General features: G+C 30.1%; 1 protein-coding gene across 4 annotated transcripts in view; it reads right to left on the reverse strand.

The window, feature by feature from the left end:
* The window catches only part of Cip4 (formin-binding protein 1-like Cip4), a 450,065-nt gene that overhangs the window by 176,469 nt on the left and 248,928 nt on the right, over nt 1-24,668 (reverse strand). For all 4 annotated transcript variants that reach the window (XR_012756958.1, XM_075370229.1, XM_075370231.1 and 1 more), the window contains exon 2: nt 17,030-17,145. Coding sequence is in view for 3 of the 4 variants with exons in the window: in XM_075370229.1 (XP_075226344.1) it covers nt 17,030-17,145 (116 nt within the window). In the remaining variant the exon portion in view is untranslated. The remainder of the gene's footprint in view (nt 1-17,029; nt 17,146-24,668) is intronic.

Here is a 24,668-nt window from a genome sequence, read left to right on the forward strand (position 1 = left end):
CTTTGTGTAAGTCTTCATTACCTTTTATTTTTTACATCGTCCTTTTTTTTACACTAAATAACAAAATTCTGTGAATTCTGATACATTGTGTTTTCCTATCTTTAGGAATAATTGCTCAACATCCTCTTTTCTATTGTTTTACTACCTTTATTTGACTTTTATTTACTTTTAAACTGAAGCTTTATCTAAACAATAAATCCATACCATTCTTTTTATTTTTAATTGATCCCTAGTTTCAACCAAAATAACAAATCATCAGAAAAATTTTGATTTATTATTTTTTTTTTTTTTGTAACCGGACAATACTGAAGCCCTCAAATTTTGCTTTACTTCATAAATAAATTAAAAATTACAGTAGGACCAAGCTGTGGTCATTCTATGAAAAAAGTTTCCAAAAATTCTCATTGATGAATATTCAAGTGAATCCGATGAAATATTACGCTGGCTATTTTATTTTGTTGGCTAAAAGACAGCAAATTCTGATCGAGTTTGGTCAACCTTTGAATTCGATCAGATATTTTAATATAATATTATTTATTTTAATATTAACATATATATATATATATATTTTATTTTAATATTTTCATTTAATAATATTTTAAAATGAAAATATACAGGAACGAAGTTTTCAAGAATCACCAAATAAGCAGCTAAAGAGACATATAATAACAGATTCTGTAGTGTACTGGCTTTTTGACTACGCAAAAATTCGAGTATAAAAGTAAATAATATTGTGAAATGCAACTGCAGGAAATAAAAATATATCCACCCTTTTTTATAGCGCGGCATTACTAATAATAAACTCTACTTGTTTATCATTAATTCTTTATCAGTAACTAGCATGCGTTAAATCTGATATCATAAAGCATAAATCACAAAAAAATGAAATATAGATAACGCAAAACTACCTAATTACATAAAATTATACAATAATTTGTAAACAAGGTTTTTTTCTGGTCAATAAATAATGTTACACAGTTATCATAATAATTAGATGTTTACTTCGATTATTAAATAATCTTCAACTGATCTACGGAATTGATTAAAAATACTTATAAATATGAAATAAAAGAAAAATTAATAAACAAAAACGAAGCAGTAAAAAAATTTCTATAAGAATTTATAAAATACAATATTTAAATCTCTGTAAATGTTGGTATTTTATTTATTTCTGAATGTTTTTGTTTTACTTAAGCATTTTTTTTTTTTTAATTAAATGCTCTATATTCACAGAAAAGGATTGTGTAGCAATTAAAGTACGCACAAACTGAATTGCTCTTTAGTTTTTGTTATACAGTTTTGGCAGTTCTATTTGCTATATATAAATATATATTTATAAAATATGTTTTAGAGAGTATAATTCTCAATGTACGATATCAGCACAATTTATACAGTTTCATAAATGGTTGTGACGTAGCTAAATATAAAATTTTTTAATCGATTAGTCTTTTTATCAGTCAGTTTTTCAGAAATTATTCTCTAAACGGGACATCTATTTATCTATATATATGTGTGTGTGTGTTAATTTTACCAATTGAACAACTGAATTAAAATATGGTGTAACAAACAAATTAAGTTTTTAATTATAAAACATAATATAACAAGGTTGTTAACACGTTTAGTAACCGATGCTAACCAACTGCTAACCGAATGATTTAGAAGGTCATGGATTCAATCTCGACCCTCACAGTCTGCCCTGACCTGATTAACAAAAGCATATAAACGAATCCTAAAGCAAGTTTTCAATGAAAAAGCATACTGCTAGATTAAAATACTACTTAAATCACCATATTATTTTTTTTTTTAAATAAAATTATTCTAAAGAAATATTTAAAAAAAAATATATATATGTAGTGCGTAACGATAATGCTAATGGTAAAATGATATGACACAGCTAGTTTAATGATGTAGAAATTGTTACAAAAATGGCAAACGCCCCGATATGACTAAGTAAACATTACATAGTACATTTACGTCGTGGGTATTATACGGACTGCACATTTAAATTCGATAACCCTGAACTAGCGTCCTCTCTCCCACTCACACTTTCACTCTCTCTCTCTCTCTCTCTGCCTTCCTTATCAACAATAAGAATTCTTTGTATATATTATACGATACTATGCCAAAAAATGTAATAATATTAAAGCTAGAATTTTTTTTTTCTTGTACACAATTCAAATAAAAAAAATGAATGAGTATTTCATCAATGAATAAATTACCAGAAACAGAAAATTTTAAACAGTGAACATTAAAAGTGAAGGCTATTAAATAACTTCATCGTTTAAATATTTCAATCTAATCATCAGCAAAAATAATATTCAGAACAAAAAAAATAAATAAAATAATACGTAATTTTGTTTCAAAATTTAGACGTATATTCATCGAATTTTTAAACAATTTTATTTATTTATTTTTTTAAATGAAAAAATAAATCGCTAAATAGAATAAAAATTAATTATGTATTACAATAATAAAAAATAAATAAATGTTTTGTTCATATTCAAGGGAAAGTATAATATATAGTATTATATCATACAAATAGCATTATAAAACCATACAAGGTCAAAATAAATGACCTCCTTCATTCATACGAACTGACCTAATTACATAGGACAAAAAACTAAACAGATTTACTTGTTTATATACTATAAGTCAACAAAAACTTTATAGAACATCCTATACCACTTAAATATTATGATTATAGGTAATGAAAAGATTGCAGCGATGATACAAACGAAACTAAATATAACTGGATCATTTATTACTATAAAAATAAATAACAACATATACCGATTTATCTATCGAGAAATCCGAGGGAATGTAAACAATCAAGATATATGTACATAGTTATTTTTGAAAAATATAATTTTTTTTAGGAGACAGATTCAACTTCTGAAAAATAACTTGATTTTAAAGGATTTTATTGGATGAAATTATATACATATGACTTCGTAAAAGGTCAAAAACTATCTATTCCAAACCGATGTTAATAAATTAAATAAACTCTTTATTTGTGTAGTGGGTACAAAAATATAATCTGGTGGCGTAAAAACCTATGTTTTGTTTTCATAGAACGTTTCCGAGCAATGTTGTTGGAATGACTGTCAGGTTGTCCGCCTACGAAATTAAAAACCGGAATGGTTAGCCGCCGATCCCCGGTTACCTTGAAGTCTAAAATTTTAAATTTCGTAATAATATTTTTTTCTTTCTTTCAGTAATAATACGAAGAAAAATAAAGATATTATAACAAATAAATACTTTTTATTATTCATAATTAAATTACTTATTATTCATAATTAAATTACTTATTATTATACAATTTAAATATGTTGTAAAAAAAATCCGAATATTTAATTTGAGAATATTGTTTATATAGTTGTTATACAAAAGAATAGACGGCATTAAATATGCATAGTGGTTATTTAATAACGGGTATCTCATTACATAATTTAAAGGAAAAAAGTACATTTTTTTACAATTACTAATAACCAATTTTCAATTTATGTAATTTTTACTTTCCTGACATCATAACGTTACAGCTATGCTGCAAAAAGGAAAGTATGGTAATCAGTCAAAAACCTGGGTATGGTTTTTTTGCATTTATCGACGTTTCACAAGCCAGGGATCCCAAAAACAAAAAAAGTAAGGGGTGATGATATTCTTACGTCCATATGTACGTGTGTTGTCGTGTTTGAGTTAAATAACGTTTGACTAGATAAACCGATTTTAGTTCCCATCTAGCCAGAGGGTTTTGCTTCCTGGTCCCCCAAAGTGTTCGTTACCATCATGGTTGTGAGAATAATACAGATATCAATTAAAGTCAGGAGTACAGGTCAATTATCCATGAAAAAGAAAGTAAATTACAAAAAATCGAATAGTAGAAATGACGGTTATTAAAGCGCGCGCGCGCGCGCGCGCGCACACACACACACACACACACACACACCTTGGCGACAAAAATTCATTACTTATTTCTGTTGCCATGGTAACAGAAATATAAGTAAATGATTGATTAATCTTTTTTTCTCTAATTAATTTCTTTAAATCATAACTTTACTCCAAGGAAGCTAGAGCCTCGGTCTTTCTTTCTTTTTCCTGTTTAGCCTCCGGTAATTACCTTTCAGATAATACTTCAGAGGATGAATGAAGATGATATATATGAGTGTAAATGAAGTGTAGTCTTGTACAGTCTCAGTTCGATCATTCCTGAGATGTATGGTTAATTGAAACCCAACGATCTAGTATTCAAATCCGAGGGCCTCGGTCTATGGATTTAATACGTTCCCTGAGATAGCACGACTGAATCCTGCAAATTTGATAGCAATCGGTCGTTTGGTTCTCGCTTGATAGCACAACAAACAAACATACAGAAAGGCAGACAAACAAACTTTCGGCTTATATTTTTTACACACAACATACGTATATATATGTTAGGGTAATTCACGAAGAATGTAACTAACCTTTCAGGACATGAAAATAAAGTAGAAAGTTCATATAAACATAGTTCGGAAACGCTTCGTTAGCGAGTACCGCTGGCGAAAGATTTCTCCGATTTCTGCCCCTTCGGAAAAATTAACCCAGACTGTAATTCTTAGAATCTAAATTAAGAGGTAAATTTAGTGGTTTTGTATGAAAATGTCCCAGAACTTTATCTTTAATACTTTTCGAAAAAATAGGGGTAAAAGACAAAACATTGGGATCGAAAAAACGCTACTACTTTTTATTTCTCGTAAAATACCTTTGTTAGATGGATAATTAACAAATAAAAGTTTTAAACAAAACTTGTAGAGATTCTGAGTAAAATTGTATGAATGAACTCCCCAAAAACTAAATACGCACGTATTAATTTCAAAGTTTATTAAAAAAAAAAGAAAAAAAAAAGAAATTGTGGCAGAAACAAAATTGTATTGAAACAAAATTTTCAATATCTTTTTCGCCTGTGATGAATTCATACCACTTAACTGCTTCTAATTCATTAAAAAAGCAATACCACAATTGAATACTAATACATTTATTTTAATATAACCCTGGACTCTTAGATTTTTCTTTTAGTTTCGAATCATTAACAGCCTTCGAAAATATTAATGTTCGAAATATTACTAGCGTCAGTGTACCATTCGAAAGGAAGGTGTTTATTCCCGATTAAAATTTTAATTTAAAGAAATAATAAAAATATCGGATTGATATCATCAGGAAATATTAGTTATTTAAAACCGTTACACGAAAATTTTTCTCAAGCTGAACAAATTTATTACAAAATAATAACAGCTATTATTATTAAAAATAATAATAGCTAGTTTTAACGCTAACGTAAATTACAAATCAAAATAAACGCTTAATATAAAATAAATTTTATGAGGCAACAGAATAAATACCATAGCCGATTTTCAGTCTTTCTTCCTATTATTTAACTGATAATTTTAGGAAAGCAAAATGTCGACGTTGCCGATCACCATATAAATTTGCCGAAGGCCATCGATACGAACTGAACATTAACCGTTAAATTTAATACAAAGAATTCATCGGACGACACCAGCAAAGATAGTGTGAAGATAATTAATACGGCATGTGATGTTACGGTAAAATTTATAAAAATTAGAGCGTAAAATAGTATTTTATTTTTTTCATCTACTTTCAGAAAAAAAAAAACACTTTTTCATGGTTTATAAATTCTACAACCCACCCGTAAATGAGTAATTTTACTAATGAAATTTAATTATGTTATAACGTGATTTGTGTCAACTTGAGAAAAGCCTTTGAAGTAGACTGTAAAAAATGTGAAGTCGAACTGAAATTTATTCATGAAATCACAAATGATTTTGGTTCAGGATAATAGCTGATCATTTTTTAATCATATGTAAGAGATTATTCGGTAGATAGAACAGTGTCTATTTTTCATTGGGTCCGGTTTTCTCTTAAGACACTTTTTAATATAAATTCATACCAAGATATGATGAAGCGAACTAAAGAACAAGGAGAAAACTGGTTAACTTGTCACAAGACAACCTTTTTTAGTAAAACTATTTAAATAAATGGCCTTGAAACTATTCAAAGAACAAAGAAGTGTGGTTCACTGTTTATTTGTTAAGTTACAAAAAATAAAAATTAGCTAAAATAAATTTGTGTCTTATTTATACATAGTAATTTTTTTCGTATAGTTCAATTACACCGATTAATTTTTTTACAGAATTTTTTTGTAATTCATTTAACAAAAATTCTTGAAATAGAACAAAAATAATATACTTACATGCACAAAAATAGGTACATCTATGCATCTGGAAGGATTTATTTTAACATGTTCGATTTTAAGTAATTTTTTTAACTGTAGATAACTTTTGTTACCACTCATATATTAAATCGTTCTTGTACTATTGTGAGATTCATGGTACGGAACCTTTCAGTCGAATTTTGAAGCACTTCTACTTATCAATTCGCACTGAAATTTTGCATAAAGGTTTGCTCCTGATGACAATACATTTTAGCAACATTTTCAAGACGCTAAACTGCCCCAAATTAATAAATGAAAAAACTTCCCCTTGAACTAATGCAATCTCGTTTACATATATATTATCTTAGTGAAAGAATTATCCATGTTTGTGATATTGTCGTTTCAATTGATTGAATTGAACGAAAGTATTTTTTCGTCCGTTTATACTGTAAAGTATAAACTTATTAAGACTAAAAAGTAGAAAAAAAAAATATATATATATATATATATATAAAAAAAAATTTAAAACCACCCTTAAATTAAACGCACTAAAAAGTAAAAAATACTTTTAGGACGACATCTCAGAGTAGATTTGACAATAAGCTTTGATGGTGATCTACAAGACTATATGAAAGTCATAGCTTCAAATTAAAAATTTGATGTTTTTGCCAATATTTCATATGCATGATGAATGGCCAAAAGAGTGGGGTGCTCATCTCAAAGTACAAATCTTTGCACCCCATTCTTTAGGCCATTCATCACGTATATAGAAAAATTGGCAAAAGAATCGAATTTTTCATTTGAAGATATGATTTTCACATAATCGTGCACATCACCATCAAAGCTTATTGTCAAATCCATTCTGAAATATCATCCTAAAATAATTTTTTATCTTTTGGTGCGTTTAATTTAAGAGTGGTGTTTTAAAAATTTTGTTACATATTTTATATACATATACGCGTGCGCGTATGTGTGTAATAAAATATCCTGACATATCTTATTGTAAAAAGAAATTAATTGTAAAATAAGAAAACGTAAAATATTAGGCTATCATAAATGGAGTACATAAATAAACAAAAACAATAAAGGAAACTATATTGAAAAAAAAAAATGCCACAGGCAATAACGTGACATTAAACTGCTATATCAAACCGGTATTTTTTTCCCCATCTAATAATTTATTTCGACCCAACACGTGGATAAATGGTAAAATATCTGTTTTACGCATGCGCAAATTCATCACTAGGTTAAATGGAGTTGATGTAGACCAACTAGATTTGTTAACAGAAGACTGGTTAACATAATTCTCTACTACACTACATCCTTACTTTCCAACAAACCAATTTGGAATTGTGAATACAAACGAGCATATTAATTAATGAGGTAAAAAAAAAAATCTAATGCCTTACATGAAAATTCTATTTATCATTGTAATACATAGAGATTAAATTTTTAATGAATGTAAAAGCTGTTAATTAACAATTAACCATTTCATTGTTAAAACAATCTTCATCTATTCCCAGGTCGCTTTTACTTTAATCTCTTTTTCATTCTCAAGGTCAAACCTTGATTATGGGCAAATCTATAATGTATAACAAACATAATGTTCTCACGTAACGTTATTCTAGGAAAATTCATTATAAAGACACAACTCAAAAAGATAAACAGAGTGTAACTACAACGCGAACATTATTCAGACTTAAGTTTTTCCCCAAAAAAAATGAAACAGTTTTACATATTTCGGTATCGATGACAAGATCATTTCAAGACAATTTTTTTTTCTTTTTTAAACAGTATTTCTTATTCTAAGAAATATTTAAAACTTATATCTACGTTTTGTCTGAAAATTACTTTTTATTTCACACTCAAATTTTAAAGATACTCTAGGAAACCTCACAACATTATTTCAAATATGCAAACATACACTGCACGATATAAAAAAATTAATATCAACAATTTTTTTTTAAATGTTTGTTTTATTTGATATCAATTTAAAATTATAACATCTTTCTTAAAAAAAACAAAAAAAAAACGTAAATTTTACTAATACTAATATCTAAGCGAAAACAGTAAAACAATTCACATCAGAAATACTTATAAATTTGTTTTAACAAAAAGCCACCAAAATCTGATTATTTATGAAAAGAGATAAATTATATACATACAGCATGTCCCATATAAAACGCAACCCATCAATCACTCATCCATGAAATTTCAAAAGTCAAGCTTACTCCCCTACTCGTTACTGAAATGGACTCGTCCAACATATGAACATCGCGGCGACGCAGTAGAACACTACCGATAGTAACAACAATGCAATCATAACGTTCAGTGTATTGCTAGAGACAAGATGGTGTTTTCGCTAGATGAACGTGTTTTCATTGTCGAATCGAACTTCAGTACGAAATCAGTGGTTGCAGTGCAAGATTTGTTTCGTCATAAGTACCCAGATAAACCAGCTCCTAACAAAACATCAGTATTAAGGTTAGTGGCAAAATTTAAAGAGACCGGTTCTGTTAATAACAAGGAACACAAAAGATCTGCGTCAGTGTTGAATACAGATACAGTCACTGAAATCAAAGACCGATTATTCGCCTCGCCAAATAAATCGATCAGACATTTGTCTGCTGAAATTAATTTGTCTAAATCAACTGTTCATCGCGCGACCAAACGATTACAATTACGACCTTATCGCATTCAAACGGTTCATCGACTTCTTGAGCCCGACAAAGAAAAACGGCTACAATATTGTCAACGATTTCTGCGTGAGGGAATTATTGTTATGGATTCGTTATTTTTCACAGATGAAGCACGGTTTCATTTGGATGGCTACGTAAACAGCCAAAACAGTAGAATTTGGAGTGCTGAAAATTCTCACGTTTATCACGAAAAACAATTACACCCGCAGAAGTCGGGCGTGTGGTGTGCGATATCGCGGAAGAAAATAATCGGTCCTATTTTTTTCGAGTACACCATTAATGCAGAACGATATCAAGATATTTTATTTCAGTTCATTGCAGTCTTGGAAGAGAAAGACAGACACTGCTGGCTACAACATGACGGTGCGACATCGCACTACGCAGATTCAACTTCTGATTTCGTTGAGAAATTCTTTGGTAATCGTGTTATCAGTCGAGGCTTGTGGCCACCAAGATCTCCAGATTTGACTGCGGCGGATTTTTTTCTACGGGGTTACCTCAAAGAAAAAGCCTACAGCAACAAACCACGAACACTTGAACAATTGGAAGTCAATATTGAACAAGCTGTATTAAATATCCAGCCACAAACTTTGAAAAAAGTTGCAAGAAACGCTGCAAAAAGAATTGAAGCTTGTATTCAAGAAGATGGCGGCCACTTCCAACATTTACTCTAAATGTAAGATAATGGATAGTAATAATAAAAATTACATTTACATTTACACAGGCCTTTTTATTATTTCAATACCTACCAATATAAGGTTGGGTTGAGTTTTATATGGGGCACCCTGTATATATATATATAGCTCATGAAGAATTGTAGGTAACAAAACCATTACAGCGATTCTCACAAATAACAGCAATCATCACAAGGTAGGTTTATTGGGAAAAAATGAAGAATGAAGTGGTTTAACAGAGCAAAATATATATTTTAGCACATCAATATTAGATGCCCACTAAACTACAGATATATTCAGCTTTCTTCGTGTGAATATCTAAAAACCAATTTCTAGATTTTTCTTAATATACCTTAAAAACCGGTAAAGAACGGTAAAAAAACTTCGAATCATAATTGCAAATTTTCCCAATTTCCGACTATACTGAAGGTGATAATCACTGCATTTGGGCTTGCAAATACTCTTCAGATAAATATGTAAAAACCATTTTAGGTTATCTTAAATATTAGTATTTTAAGAAGTCAAAAAAACATTGTTTTTTTTTTACATTTTTCCGTTTTATATTACCACTATTGAATCAATCCTTATGATATTTGGTAATATTTGTGATGGTTATTTATGTTTGTAATTCTGATAACGCATTTCGCGAGCGAAGGGAAATGCTAGTTATCTATAACGAGGAAAAAATCCTTAAATCAGGAAATCGGAACGCAATCGGAACGTTAAATTTTTTAATGGTTACACAGAGGAAAATTAATTATAATTAACTACAGAATCTCACTAAGAGTACATAAAATAATTATATGACAGTCGATTCAAAAATAAAACCACAAAGATGAACCAGAAATAACATTCAAAACATTCATCAAACTGAAAATTAACATAGCCAATTCACGCACGCAAGCGCGCGCACACACATCATTCTCTTCCCTCCCTCTTAAAATAAAATCGTTAATCAAACATTTATTTTTTGTTAATTATTAAAAGAAAACACGCGGCGCGGTGTTAATAAATCATATCTGTTTTACAAAACTGCCCTTAAATAATACAAAATAAAATCTAATGAGTTTTGCAATAACTAAAACGATGGGAAAAAGCTTTATGATGTGGCTATTAAGTTTATATAAATAGTTTAAAATAATTTTTTATACATATATATATATATAAAGCGTCCGTAGTTTTCCAAGAGTTGATTTCATGGAATCGAGCACTTACAAAAGAAAGAATTTCTCTGTGATGAGTAATTTGAGCAGATAAGTATATAATTTTCCATCACTTTCTATTCTGCTCTAATATTCGAATCTTAACAATCCTTGCAACATCCTGCAGCCTCAATTATCTGCTATATATATTCTCATCCATTGTTTTCGTTTACACTTTTTAACCTCTTCACTTCCTTTTACAGCCAAATTACCTAACTTTTGATGTCATAATATGTGGCCCACTAACTCAGATCTTTTTACAGTTCATCACAAATATCACTCTTCAATAATTCGTCTTAAAACCTTTTCATTTCATACTATTAGGTTTAATAAATGTTCTGTATTCGTAAAAATATATATTTTTAAACCAAAAACTTCTACTCATCATTTTTTCTCATATTGTGTTTTTATATTTTGTATAAATTTATACATTAAATTATAAATTTTCATACTACTTGCTTTACTCTGGCTAAATCTGTATTTTAAATCAACCAATTTCTTATCAACATAAAAATTTTTGTAAATTTTCTACGATTTTTACCATTCTGTTTTTTATGTTTTCAATTTTTGTATCACTCCTTAGTAATTTTACTTCATAAATAATAAAATTCTATAACTTACGGTACATAAAATTAGTTCAACAGTAATAATTAACCATAATTATCCATTATGCGGTCACATTTCATTAATTCTACACCGAATTTCTCCTTCTACAATGAACTAATCCAAGTCAATACTTTTACACATTTGTAAATCTAAAAAAAACCATTAACGAATTTTAAAATATACTTGTAAAAAAAAATTTAAATCCGAAGATTGAAGATATCGGAATTAAACTGAGGTATAAAACAATGCAATATTTCAAAATACATTAAACTTTTTTAATCAACCAAAAAGGTAACTATACTAAAATAAAGAAAAATCTGGAAAATGTACTCAGAAAAAAAATTATAAAAAAAATATATTTTTTAAAAGCCACAGTTCATCCGTACAAAAGTGGCGGTTCAAAATTAAAAACTATGTCAACGAAAAATCGTTGTGTTTAAGTAAAACAATACTACTGCTACTGTCTTCATTTCTATAAACAAAAAACAAAAAAAACAAAAAAAAACGGCATATCAAGTTAACGCATAAAAAGTTGTTAGTATTAAGAAAATAAAAAAAAACTTTGAAAAGAAAAGGAATTTTTAGAATCATTACTCTTCAAGAAAAATCTTTTTAATCCGGTTAATAATTCTGAATCATCATGTACAATTTTTTTTTAAAAATAATATCAATTTAAAAAAGGTGTTAACCTATTGAAACAAGCATTTATATATAACAGAGGTGGAAACATAATATAAGAATAAAGCGTCACCGACGATACAAAAGATTTTTAAACATTAAAATTTAATTTATTGAAGGATGAATAAAGCCTAAATCGGATTTCTCAGCAGGAAAGATTCCAGTTTTACATAGCAAATAGAAAAGAAATTTAGTAGAGATATAAAAACAAGAAAAAGAAGGAACTGAATATTCGCATCGAAAAACTAATAAAAAGTTTCCCATTCGTACACATATAAGAGAACACAGCAAGAAATAAACATCGGTTAGTTATTTATAACGCACTCTGGACTATAAGCGGCCTCTAAGCAAACACACTCGTGGCAAGAGTGAACAGTTCTGCTGTAGTACAACTGTTATTACTATGGCTGTGTTATACCTACAACAGTGTATGTTCTAAGAAATTCTTAAGGGATAACGAAAGATATAACCTCAGTGCAACGATTCGTTAAACTTTACGATTTAGAGTAACTTTCCAAAATTTTAGTAACATTAGTTTACACATATAAGGAAAATGATACAGGAACATCGAAAAGGTTGCAGCAATTTAAAAAATCATAACTCAGGAACTACTAGAGATAGTCAAAGTAGTATTTTTTTTTTAATTCACCAACTTTTTTTTACATACCTTAAACCTACGGATCATCTTAAACGTGTTGAATTTACAAGTAAACTTCTTAATAACATTAACGACGACGAAACATTTTTTTTCAAACATATTATTTTACGGATGAACCGACTTTCCATGTCAGTGATTGTATCAATCGACATAATTATAGGATACGAGGATCTCAGCAACCCAATGAAATTACCGAGTACGTCAGAGATTCACCAAAAATAAACATGTTGTACCGTCTGATGACCGATCGTGTGATTGTCCGATTCTTTTCTCATAGCCTACTGTCACAGGGAATGTTTATATAGACGTGTTACAACTGTACACTTCCCCGCAAGTTGACCAAACTGAAAAAAAAATAGAGTTGCTGTAACGTTTCAACAAGATGATGCGCTCCAAACTTTAGCCTAGGCGTTCGACGCACTCTCAATGAAAGATTCAGTAACCATCGGATCAGTAGGCCGGTCCTGTGCTTTGGTCTCCGAGAAGGCCAGATTTAACACACCTAGAAGTTTTTTTATGATACGTTAAAAACATTGTCTACAGTGAAAAATAATCAGAGATGTTCAACATTTAATCTCTGATGTTGAAAATCAGAAATGTTCACAACGGATCACCGCTGTTATTACCACAGTGTTACGCCTGCTACGATCCAGAGTATCTAGGCAGAAGTCGATTATCGGCTGGATGTTTGAAGAGCGACTAACGGAGCTCATATTGAAACATTACATTCATATGCGCAGTATTTCGTTACGGCAATCAATTGCCTCCTGTCTGCAGTCAGAACATTTCGCGGTTGTAAGCATCTTCAGACTGTCAGGTGGAGAGCTGGTTGTCATGTTGATGAGATCACTGCTCATATTATTCAAGGCTGCTTCCAGAGACACGGTGTACGTCCTGCATCCTGATGCTGTTGCCAGGGTTTTGGCGGCGGCTCTTCATGGCAAGGGGTACGACGATCTCCGTCGTGAATCGATACTCTCGAAGCACTCCGGAAACCTGACATCGTTGCAGCCAATGATGAGTAGGCTGTTGTTTTTGTGTAGGTGGTATCCGGCTCCAGACCGACCCACCGAAGCCACCACGAAAAGGTTAGTTACTTCCAGGATAACGCGTCTCTAATACGGGGCGATAGATAAAGACGCTGTGCGGTGTCGCTTCGGTCCTTGTGTCATCGGCTACTGACCTCAAGGCCCTTGGACTGTCCGCGGGGCGTATTTTCTAGTCACAAGTCAAGTGCTCCTGGGGTCTTCCACAAATTTTAACTGCTGACAACAGATGGCCTTTGAGCGCCGACTTCAGTCAGCCCGAAATGTAGCAGCAGGTAACTCCCATCCTACGGCGGTGATTGGTTAGTTATTCTGGTTATGACTTCTTCCCCTAATTGTGTCCGCATCGCCCTGTCCGTCTGACCACCTTTAATCTTCCTCTTCTTTCCTAATTTCTTTTTTCTGTTTCTTACTTAGTTTTCTTTGATGCGCAAGGTGTAAAAAAAAGTAAAATGTTTTGAGTTGGTGAATTTAAAAAAAAATACTCGTTTGATTATCTCTAATAGTTTCTGGGATACGATTTTTTAAACTGCTGCAAACTTTTACGATGGCTCTGCATTTTATTCAACTTTCAGCTCTCATTCAAAAACAGTAACTATTTTGACATATATATATATATATATATATATATATATATATATATATATACCGCTGTGATTTAAGAGAAACTGAAGAGTTTAATTCATTACTACCATCCAATGTTAAATATATACAAATTGCTTAAACGTGGACGATTATCAGAGAGAAAAATATAATAAAATTTAGTGATCCACGAATACTGGTATAGTAAAATCTCGAAATTAGAATATGGCGTCATGTCTTCTCGGTGCGGCGAAATTCGAAACAAAAGTGTAGAATATACTTATTCCTAAAATACCCTACTACTACTGGGGTTAATACAGAGATCTGAGGTTAACATTCGATTTCCAAAACATAATTCGCCATTTAAGGACTTTCAAGACGTTCTGTGTACTCCTGAACAAATATTCTTACTAATTGTTGCAAAATTGTCTGTTTGTTCTTGATGAATATTTGAGAGCGGATGGAAATAAATTATTCTTAGCTGACGAATATCTTTATTTATTTTTATAACCGATATCCATATCGGAATAGTAGTATATCTGTATTTTATTTAGAAGTTTCCGAGTTTGAATCTAGTTAGCTTTATATTTTCCAAAAGGGTATAAAATGACGTCCCCCTGAGGACGGCTGGTAGAACTTTTCCCTCCCATACGAAAAGGGATAAAAATAATTTCTCGTAAGGCGGGGTAGCTATAATTAGAGAATATTGTGAAGTTAAATCACATGACCTGGATTTACTTGTGTGGAATACAAAAGAAACTTTGGACAATGTTTTTTTCAATATACATGATTTATTTTTAGAAACTAACATAATTATTCATAACAGGTTTATCTAACTGATAAACAGATGTGTGAATTATAAATAAATAATTTATCACCAAATAAAAAAAAGATACGTAAATTTATGTCACCACACCGAGTCACAGTACCAAATCATTAAATTCCTAGAAATATCTGTATTTCAGTAAATTAAACATAATAAAATAAATTATAATCGATTAAAAATATAAATTTATTAGAAAGGACAGATGTAAAATTAAGAAAAATGTAAACAACATTTTCTACCGGTTTCTCAAACAAACAACAAAACTTGTAACATCAAAAGATATCATTTAAATCCTGATAAGTTTGTAATAAAGAATATGGGTTACAGACAAGGTAAAAAATATGAATTTAAAAACTGTACATTAGTTTATAGTTACTGATACAAAATTTAATGAAGCAAACAGAGATAAGGGGGGACGATCTACCCGTATACAGACCAAACACTACACTTAAAAGACTGTTTCTAAAGCTAACTCAAAATAAAGGCCATTAGTGTCCTCTTAAAATTTCTACAAATATGTAACATCAGATTTTTGTATTAAATAACACAAAAAAAAGTCTTTAAAATCTGATTTCATCCAGGGAACTACAATGCCACCAGAGAACAGAATCAGGTTCCTTAAAGAAAAGCTTTAACTATCCTAAAATTTGTTGGCGTTTGAAACTACCATATTAAACAGTTCATCCAGATATTCACCGGGAAGAAGTGCCGATAACTGAACATAAACTGTTAATGTTCTGTTCATTAATGATGATCATTATAATAAAATTAAACGTTAACAATAATTTTAAGATTGAACATAATCCTTCAAACCAAAGAACAGTTGTTATTACAAAGGACAAACATTGATACAAACCGATCATTTAATCAGTACGGTCGATCATTCTGATTTACAAACACTCGTTACAATGTAGAGAAGGCGTGTTAATTGACAGTAATAAAAATGGATATCCACTAACATCCATCTTTATCTGATCACCATCTCGATCATCAGTCGGTGTTGTACGGTTAACTTGAGAATGGGTGTGTGGAGAACTCTGTGATAGAGCTGAGGAGTGGGAGTGTTAGCATTGACCTCGCTCCCGAAAGCGGATCAGAGCAGAGAGATAGGGTATGTTTTCGTTAGAGGCTTATTAAATTTATGAATCTCTTTTTAATTTTTAAGTAAATCAAGAGGTCGTTGAGTAAACTGAATTGTAGGACAAAATTGCCCTTGTTGAAATCAACACATGTTTTGTTGGTATGAGGATAGTATTTTTGTGTTTAAAAGATTCAATCAAATAATGATCTGAGTGCATACTCTAACAGAAGTTAGATAGATGTAGGAACATTTCGTGTGAAACCTTCGGTGATAAGAGGAAGGATCGCCATTCCGAAAATATGGTAATTTGATAGTATCCGGTTATAAGTTATGGTAGGTAGTCGTGGTTGGAAGAGGTCATACGAAGGGAATACTAAGTTGTGTAAATACACTAATGAAATACATTTGCATCAATGGCATCCTGACAGAGGCCAAACTGATGACTGTTTATTATCAAGTTTAGAGGGTCTAAAAGACGACCTCCGGTAAAGCCTCAGGGGTAAAGCATCAGGGCTAGGAACGGAGGGTTCGTCACAAGGCGGGTGTGTCTTCCCCAAAGGGGGGGGGGGATTGATGGTTCTTACGTAGGAAAGAAACTGACCGCTACACAAAACTCACAAAAGATGAAAGGACTGGTATTTAGGAAAAACATAACAGATCAAAGAATGATTAGATATCAATCTTACATTTAAATAAAAAATCATTCGTAAAAACAAAATTTTAAAAATTCTGATACATAAACAAATAAGGGAAAAAGCAAAAAACATACCTTAACTTTCCGGCATAATCCAATTCAATATTACACCTTTCCCTGATAAATTGGCCATATTTTTCTAAAAAGTCAATTCCTTTTTGAGTATGAAGAGACAGATTATCATACTGGTCCTGAAAAAAAAAATTAAGCCATGTAAATAAAATCTGGATACTTTTTATATTTGAAAAAAAAAAACTGATTTAAGATTAAAATTTCTTAATTCTAATAATAATGTAAATTATAGTTCTACAAAATATAATATTTAATCGTCGGCAGAGTATAACAACGCAGTAATAACATAAGCTTCAATAAGTGATTTAAACCAAAACTATTATTGCAGGGTAAAAGTTTGTGAAAAAAGGCCGTTAACTAAAGTTTTTGTCAATATCATCCACTCCATTAAATCTTACAGCAAGAATAATCGTTATGAAAAAAAAAAAATTAGTTTTTTTACGACTTTTTCCTTATATAGTAAAACTAAACAATGACGAGAAGCTAAAGGTATTGCAAACCATAAAGTTAACAATTAGGCATGCCTAGATCATCCTACATGATTTGCATTAACGTGATATATATTAGTATAAAGACGTTTTATTACATAAAAAATAAAATAAGCAATTAATTACAATTAAGCATTTATTAAGCAATAATACATAAACAATTTATTACATAAAACAATAAAATATTTTTTACATTTAAACATTAAGATTTATAAACTAACAAAGAGATCTTAAGTTATATCTTTTGATTCCAGTTATTTTTTAAATTGTTGAAATAATAATGATAATTATGAATCAAACAAAACGAGTATTACAGATTATAAACAAGCACCAACATAACAAGGAAAAATACCACTGAGTAATGCTTTCTGCATTTATTCCCGTCACGGTCAATCACTTCGGTAAAAATTATCAATCGCTGAGAGGATTATTATACAATAATAACAAAATTTGATGTGGACAACACACAACTTCCTTGTACGCCTATTAAATTACACTATAAATTTTTTTAAAATGAAAAGTGCATAACATTTTATTTCATTAATAACTTCTGATATTTTTCATATCTTTTTATTTTGTTATTGAATTATTATTTATTGTAATTTTTTATCTTACAATCGGAAGTTAATAAATGAATAAATTTAAATTAAAAATAAAAGTTCAAAAAAAGGAAATGAATCGGATTTGAAACGAAGTGTCCTCCCCTCGTAAAATCCAAATATTTCATTGATTACAATTTTATTTGGTTATAAACTCTGGAACCAATGAAAATAAGTACCACTTATGATACATCGTTGAAAAGCTCTCAATGAGGGCTTATTACTGCAGTAATAAATTCAAAATCCAAAAAGGCTTTTTCAACCATTTTGGTCCAGGCGATTACAGTCAAAAGGGGAGGAGATGCACAACTAGATGTTACAACAGTCCTAAATCTATAATTTCAACATCCTACGGCTAATCGTTTTTGAGTTATGCGAGATACAAACGCATATATGAACTTACGTTCAGACGTCATGCTAAAATTAGTCAAAATGGATTCAGGAATGGTCAAAATGGATATTTCCGTTGAAATCTGAAAACCGAAATTTTTTGCGATCACAATACTTGCTTTACTTCGTACAAGGAAGTAAAAATATAAAGGATTCATAAATGGAGTTATAAATAAATTACATCACATCAGAATTTATATATATTTTAATAAAATAAATTTCCTAGAAATAAATATAAGCGTTCAGGATAATCTGATAAATATCAGATTTAAGTCTACTTAAATTTAATTTCACAGCAATAGTTTTATCTTAAATACCAAAGAATTTGAAAATGGATCATCATTTTTTAAACTTATAAATTTTTTCTTAGTTGGTGGAAAGTTAAATCACTGTAAAAAGTAATTCTTTTACATTTTATTACGGTAACACAAAATCAAAATGAAATAAAAAAGCCAAAAATTACAAATATCAAATCCACCTGCAGTGATAAACAAAATACTTTTCTTTTTTTTCAATAAAAATATCACAAAAATGAAATGAAGGTTGAAAAAAATACACAGATTCAATCAATAAATGAATATGCGCAGATCATTAAAGTAATTTTACTCTGCGCATATAAGGAAAACTGGCGTAGTGTACAACATATTCGACAATCAACAATTCAAATGTATAATTTTTTACACTGAAAAAATGAAAAGAAGAATAAACTGATAAAAAAAAAATACCAGACATTAGGTAACGGATTGAAAATTGAGACAAAAAGTTTAGAAATCAGACTGGCAGCAATATGTCAGGATTACAACTTATCAAAAATAACCTTTTAAATAATAAGAGATAAAACTAAAATAATAACAATAATGATTGATATTTTGAGTACAACAAAAGGAGATTAAAAACAAAACCAAGATAAAAATATTGAATATTATATTACACACGATTTGTGTGAGCGTGTTAAGTGCGTAACAATAAATATATAACACGAAAGTGCAATTTATAACAAGTTACATAATTATATAGTTATAAAGTAGGAATAGTATACGTTACGGGCAGTAGATATAATACTGTATTCCTAAATCATAACAGTGTAACGATTTCCGTTCAATATTAGAATAAAAATTTTAAAGAACTTAACCGTAAAAAAAAACCGTTATTCTCGTCACCTATTGTAAGTAATAATAAAAATAAAACGGTAGAGTAAATCATCACGAATAAGTATTTTTTTAAAGGACACTTATTAAATTAGTCATTTACCGTTAAATACGGCATAAATAGAATAATAATATATTTGATAATATTTATGGTCAAAGACTTTCAAATAGTAACAAAAGGTTTACGAAGGTTTAGGAAATCACTGACCCGAATCGGTATTCGTAATTAAAATAAACAAACAAAACTATTCCATTAATGAGATCAGAAGGTGATTTTTTTTATAAATAAATTTTGAAATTAAAAATTCATTCAGAAAACTTATCTACCACAGATGTCCCACATCAGTTTCCATATATAGAAAAATAAACATTTTTTTTATGAAAACTATTTTTATTTATATAATATGATCTATATAACCACCATTAATTTGAAAAAAAAAACACATTTCCGATGGGTGTCCTCCGCTTCAACAAGCATACGTAACCCCAATTGTTTCCATACATAGAAAAAAAAACCTTTTTTTTTATGAAGGCCATGGTTTATTAGGAAAACACAAAACATGAATTATCTCGAGGAATACATCACCAACGCCATTACAAGCTGTGCTTAGCACAGCTCGAATATGCCTGTAATGGCATTGATGATACGTTTCTTGAGATGATTTATGTTTTGTATCTTTTCATGATACACTTGGCCTTCATAAAAAAAAAATGTTTATTTTTTATGTTTATAAGTATGGAAACTTATGGGACACCAGTATTAGTCATTAAATACAAAAAGGACATTCAACTAATTATTTAAACGAGTCTGATTAAATCTATGTAATTTAAGTTTTGTTATTTTTTTACTTGTAAACAAGAAAACCACCTCATTTCATAAAAAAAAAAAAAATATATGAATTATGATGTTATTTTTCTTAACAAATGACTATGTTTCTTTCGAATATAAATAAACCGACTTTATGCAGCAAAACCAGTATAATCGCATAACAATTAAGCTGAATACAAGAAATTTTCAAGCTCTAATGGAGAAAAAACCTTAAATTACATCATTTAATATGATTATGATTCCACAACATGTAAATTTCTTAGAAATCAGCTAGAAAATAAACAAAGATTAGGTCCAAAGATTGGGATCCAGAATTTTCATAAGAGGTCATGAATTAGACCGAGAGAGCATTTCCGCGCACTAAATAAGAAAATTATTTAAATAACATTTATTTTTAATAATAACGAACATTATTAGGATCTAAAATTGCACACACAAATACAAAAAAGTACCATAAAAGTTTCTAAGATCTAGAAAAAAAATGTTATTTGTTAACTGTAAATGTTGATACAATTTGGCTATTGATTTATCCATACATATATACGAACGTAAATTAATAAAATAATTCCAAAATAAAAAAAATCTGTATCCTATTCATTTCCTATTGGATTTATTTACTTGAAAGAGAAAATTTTCTAAAGAATATATTGAAAAAAAAAGTAGCCAATCGAAAGATAACGACATAATGCAATGTGATATGATCCCCGCCTACTGAGCGTTGTTATGGTTTCCCCTCTCCGTTAATCACCAAACAATCGGGTAATAGACATACTACGTTCAACTTGTTTGTTAAGCAGGCCGTCCCTCTTACACACTTTAAACCAATCATGAATAACATTGATTTTCTATACCTCAAAAACAACACACAGTCGATGCAACTTATATTGATTATTAAAATTTCCTCAATGTTATTCCATTATTATTATTTGGGTAGAAAAGATACATGGTAAACAAAGGCTGACAGATGTGAAAAACTGTATCAGCAGTATAAAAAAAAAACAAATAAATAAAATATTATCGTTTAAAACTAGAGTAAAATGGATTAAAATTTTACACAATGAGTTCTAATTCAACGAAAAAGTGTTACTTTCGTAGTATTTTATGTAAAAATACGATAAAATATGAATGAAAAAGTCAATTCACCTTTAAATATAGAATAACATAATATGTATTGTTTTATGATCATAAAAGGTTTAATGATCAATCTTCATGTACCAATAAAAATAAAACATAATATCACTTCCAGAAGTACCAATTCCAAATAAATAATAAAAATAACCTTAAGAAAAAAAGAAGTATTAGTATCAAAACAGTTACACAATGTAAGATTATTTTATTTCGTTTTCGTTCTATATGCTTTTAAACTTATTATTACAATCATTCTGGCGCTACCTATTATAGTAAGCGATAGTAATTTTATACTAAAAAAAGAAAGTGTAACACGGTTAAATCACGCGATTATCGAACACAGATTGCGTGAACCCTATTGGAATTTGAAGTACAGTACACCCTAAAGAATTTATCGTTTTTTTTCTTATAATAATTCACATTAATGTAACAAAATATCCTTAATGTGCAATCTTTTTAACACGTTTAGATAATCGTGCTAAATTTGATAATATTAAACAGTATTAGCCGAACAAGAATATAAATCTTTTATACACATTGATTTAACTTGTTATTTATGATCGCAAAAATAACATCTACCGAGATTAAGAGATTAAAGAAACAAATTATACTAAAACATAATATATTTCGGAAGATGAACAACGAAAATCAATATCCTATCGAAAACAAAGAAGAAATAACAAAAATATAACGACCAATAACTTTTCAATGAGTATTAAAAACAAAAAAAAAATCCTACTGCTGATGGTTGATCCTTTCTTCCAATTTCGTTTGACAGTTAATTCTGATACTGCTACGTCCATACTGAGGATGCCAGAAACTATAAAACCCTATATCCTTGAGGTTATTAAGAAAGAGGGAGCTGCGAATGGACAAATAGGGAAACCTTTTCACCTGAACCAGCTGAAATGCTAAATGAGTATAATTCCTAAAAAAAAAACTGGGTGAGCGCCACTTCAAATCAGCTGATTTGGAAGTCGAGAGTTCCAGTGTTCAAGTCCTAGTAAAGTCAGCTATTTTTACATGGATTTGAATACTAGATCGTGGATACCGGTGTTCTTTAGCGGTTGGTGGTTGTGTTCTTTGGGTTTCAATTAACCACATATCTCAGGAATGGTCGAACTGAGACTGTACAAGACGACACTTCATTTACATTCATATACATCATCCTCATTAATCCTCTGAAGTATTATCTGGACAGGTAATTACTGGAGATTAAACAAGAAAAAGAAAAGAATGGGTGAGCGCCACTGAAAAAAACGATTGCAATCGTTACCGGTGACGATTACAAATGTTACCGAAACGCTAACATTCAGTAGCAATAATTCTTATTTCTACAGGATTTAGTAATGATAGAGCGTTGGACGGCTGAATTACACGCGTTTGCTATATTGAAGTAATATAAAAAAAAATTGATGATATTTTTATATCTGTACAGCGGTTACTTCGACCGCCATGATATTTTCAACATCAATATCGACCAGAATGATGCGGGGCCGCCACCCCGTGCCATTAAAATCTTGCGGCAGAATTTTCAAGAAACTGTTTAGTGTTGAATAAGAACCCTCCGGGTAAACATATTATATTACAAACAAAGTTACACATGAAAATATAAACGCCTAAAATATGAAATGCTACGAATCCCCAAACCGTCAGCCCATCCACAAACAGGTTCACTTTGCATATCGAACACCAGTCTTTAAAGTTCTCCATAGGATTTACATATGCATTCATTTGAATATGAATGATACTTTCCATTTATAAGAGTACATGAATAAAGAAATTTTCCGGTAGTGAGCAACAAATAACCCTAATGAAATCGTCCAGGAATCAGTGCACTATATTAAACTGATCAATCAATAAACAACAGTATCCTGTGTAATAAAGGCCCATTTTTCTAAAAGGACAATGATGAAAATGCCTATTACCGTCACGTCTTAATGGTAAAAGAATTTTTGACTTTTCGAACATCATAGTCTTAAAATCAATCCAGACAGATGGTTTCAAAACAAGATGGAGTGACCAGACGTTACATCGCTAGGTAAAAAATTGTTTCCATAAAATATTAGCTGCAGAAACGGCGGTATTCTTCTTGGTCTCTTGAGATCGCCGAATTTCACATCTTCGATTTTTTCTTGTGCGGTTGGCATATTCAGATATCCACCCTAACGAGCGTAATATCTTGCAGATATTTTACATCGTGTGATGAAAAATATAAAAAGACGAATGAATGAATTGAATGGTTACAGCCTTCAGGATGTATTATTTATTCATAACATAGAATGACTTATACTACAAATAAATGATGCTATTAAATAAAGTGATCACTTGTTAACATTTATTTTTTTAAATTTACAAAATAAAAATATTAATTTTTTTTAAATCGCCTGCTTTACTAGATTACACATTACAAACTTAAAACGATCAATGACCAGTGACGCCACTTTTTCTGATCGACTCGGAGGTAAAAAAAAATTGTTTTGATAAAAAAATGTTTTTCCTCTCACTACTAAAACACCCAATTAAAAATTAACAAGGTAAAGCTAGAAGAGATTACATATGTTTCAATTAGGGCAGAAGAGAGGATAAGTGTTATGTGCAGCCGCGTAAAGTGTAGTGACCTTGTTTAACATGAGGCTTCAGTGGAATTCATCTGTCTATTAGTACAGTTACGCGTGTTAATTGTCAATTTTCTACTTTTTTTTGAAGAAGGTAATTAGATTAGTTTTGTGAAGGAATGTTTTGTGTATTTTCATAAGAAATATTTATCTTTCAAATAACTACATATAAAGTCGTTTCTCAATTAATTCTTTTGTTTTGACTGCTGTCAAACTATCCTACCCAGCTAGGATAGTTTGCGCTAGCGCTGGTTAGGAGAGACTGCGCAAGTTTTCCATTTGCTTCAGTAAAAGAAGAGATTACTAAAATGCCTTAACGAGAGATACCGTGCTTACACATGGGCCGATATACTTTTTCTTTTTACTCAGCAAGTCGAGATGTTTTTTTAAATTGTATTTTTGGTGTTACAATAACTGAATTAAACATACGCCAGGGTCAGTG

This window comes from Lycorma delicatula, chromosome 7, assembly GCF_047948215.1.
Source record: "Lycorma delicatula isolate Av1 chromosome 7, ASM4794821v1, whole genome shotgun sequence".
NCBI classification, from domain to species: Eukaryota; Metazoa; Arthropoda; class Insecta; order Hemiptera; family Fulgoridae; genus Lycorma; species Lycorma delicatula.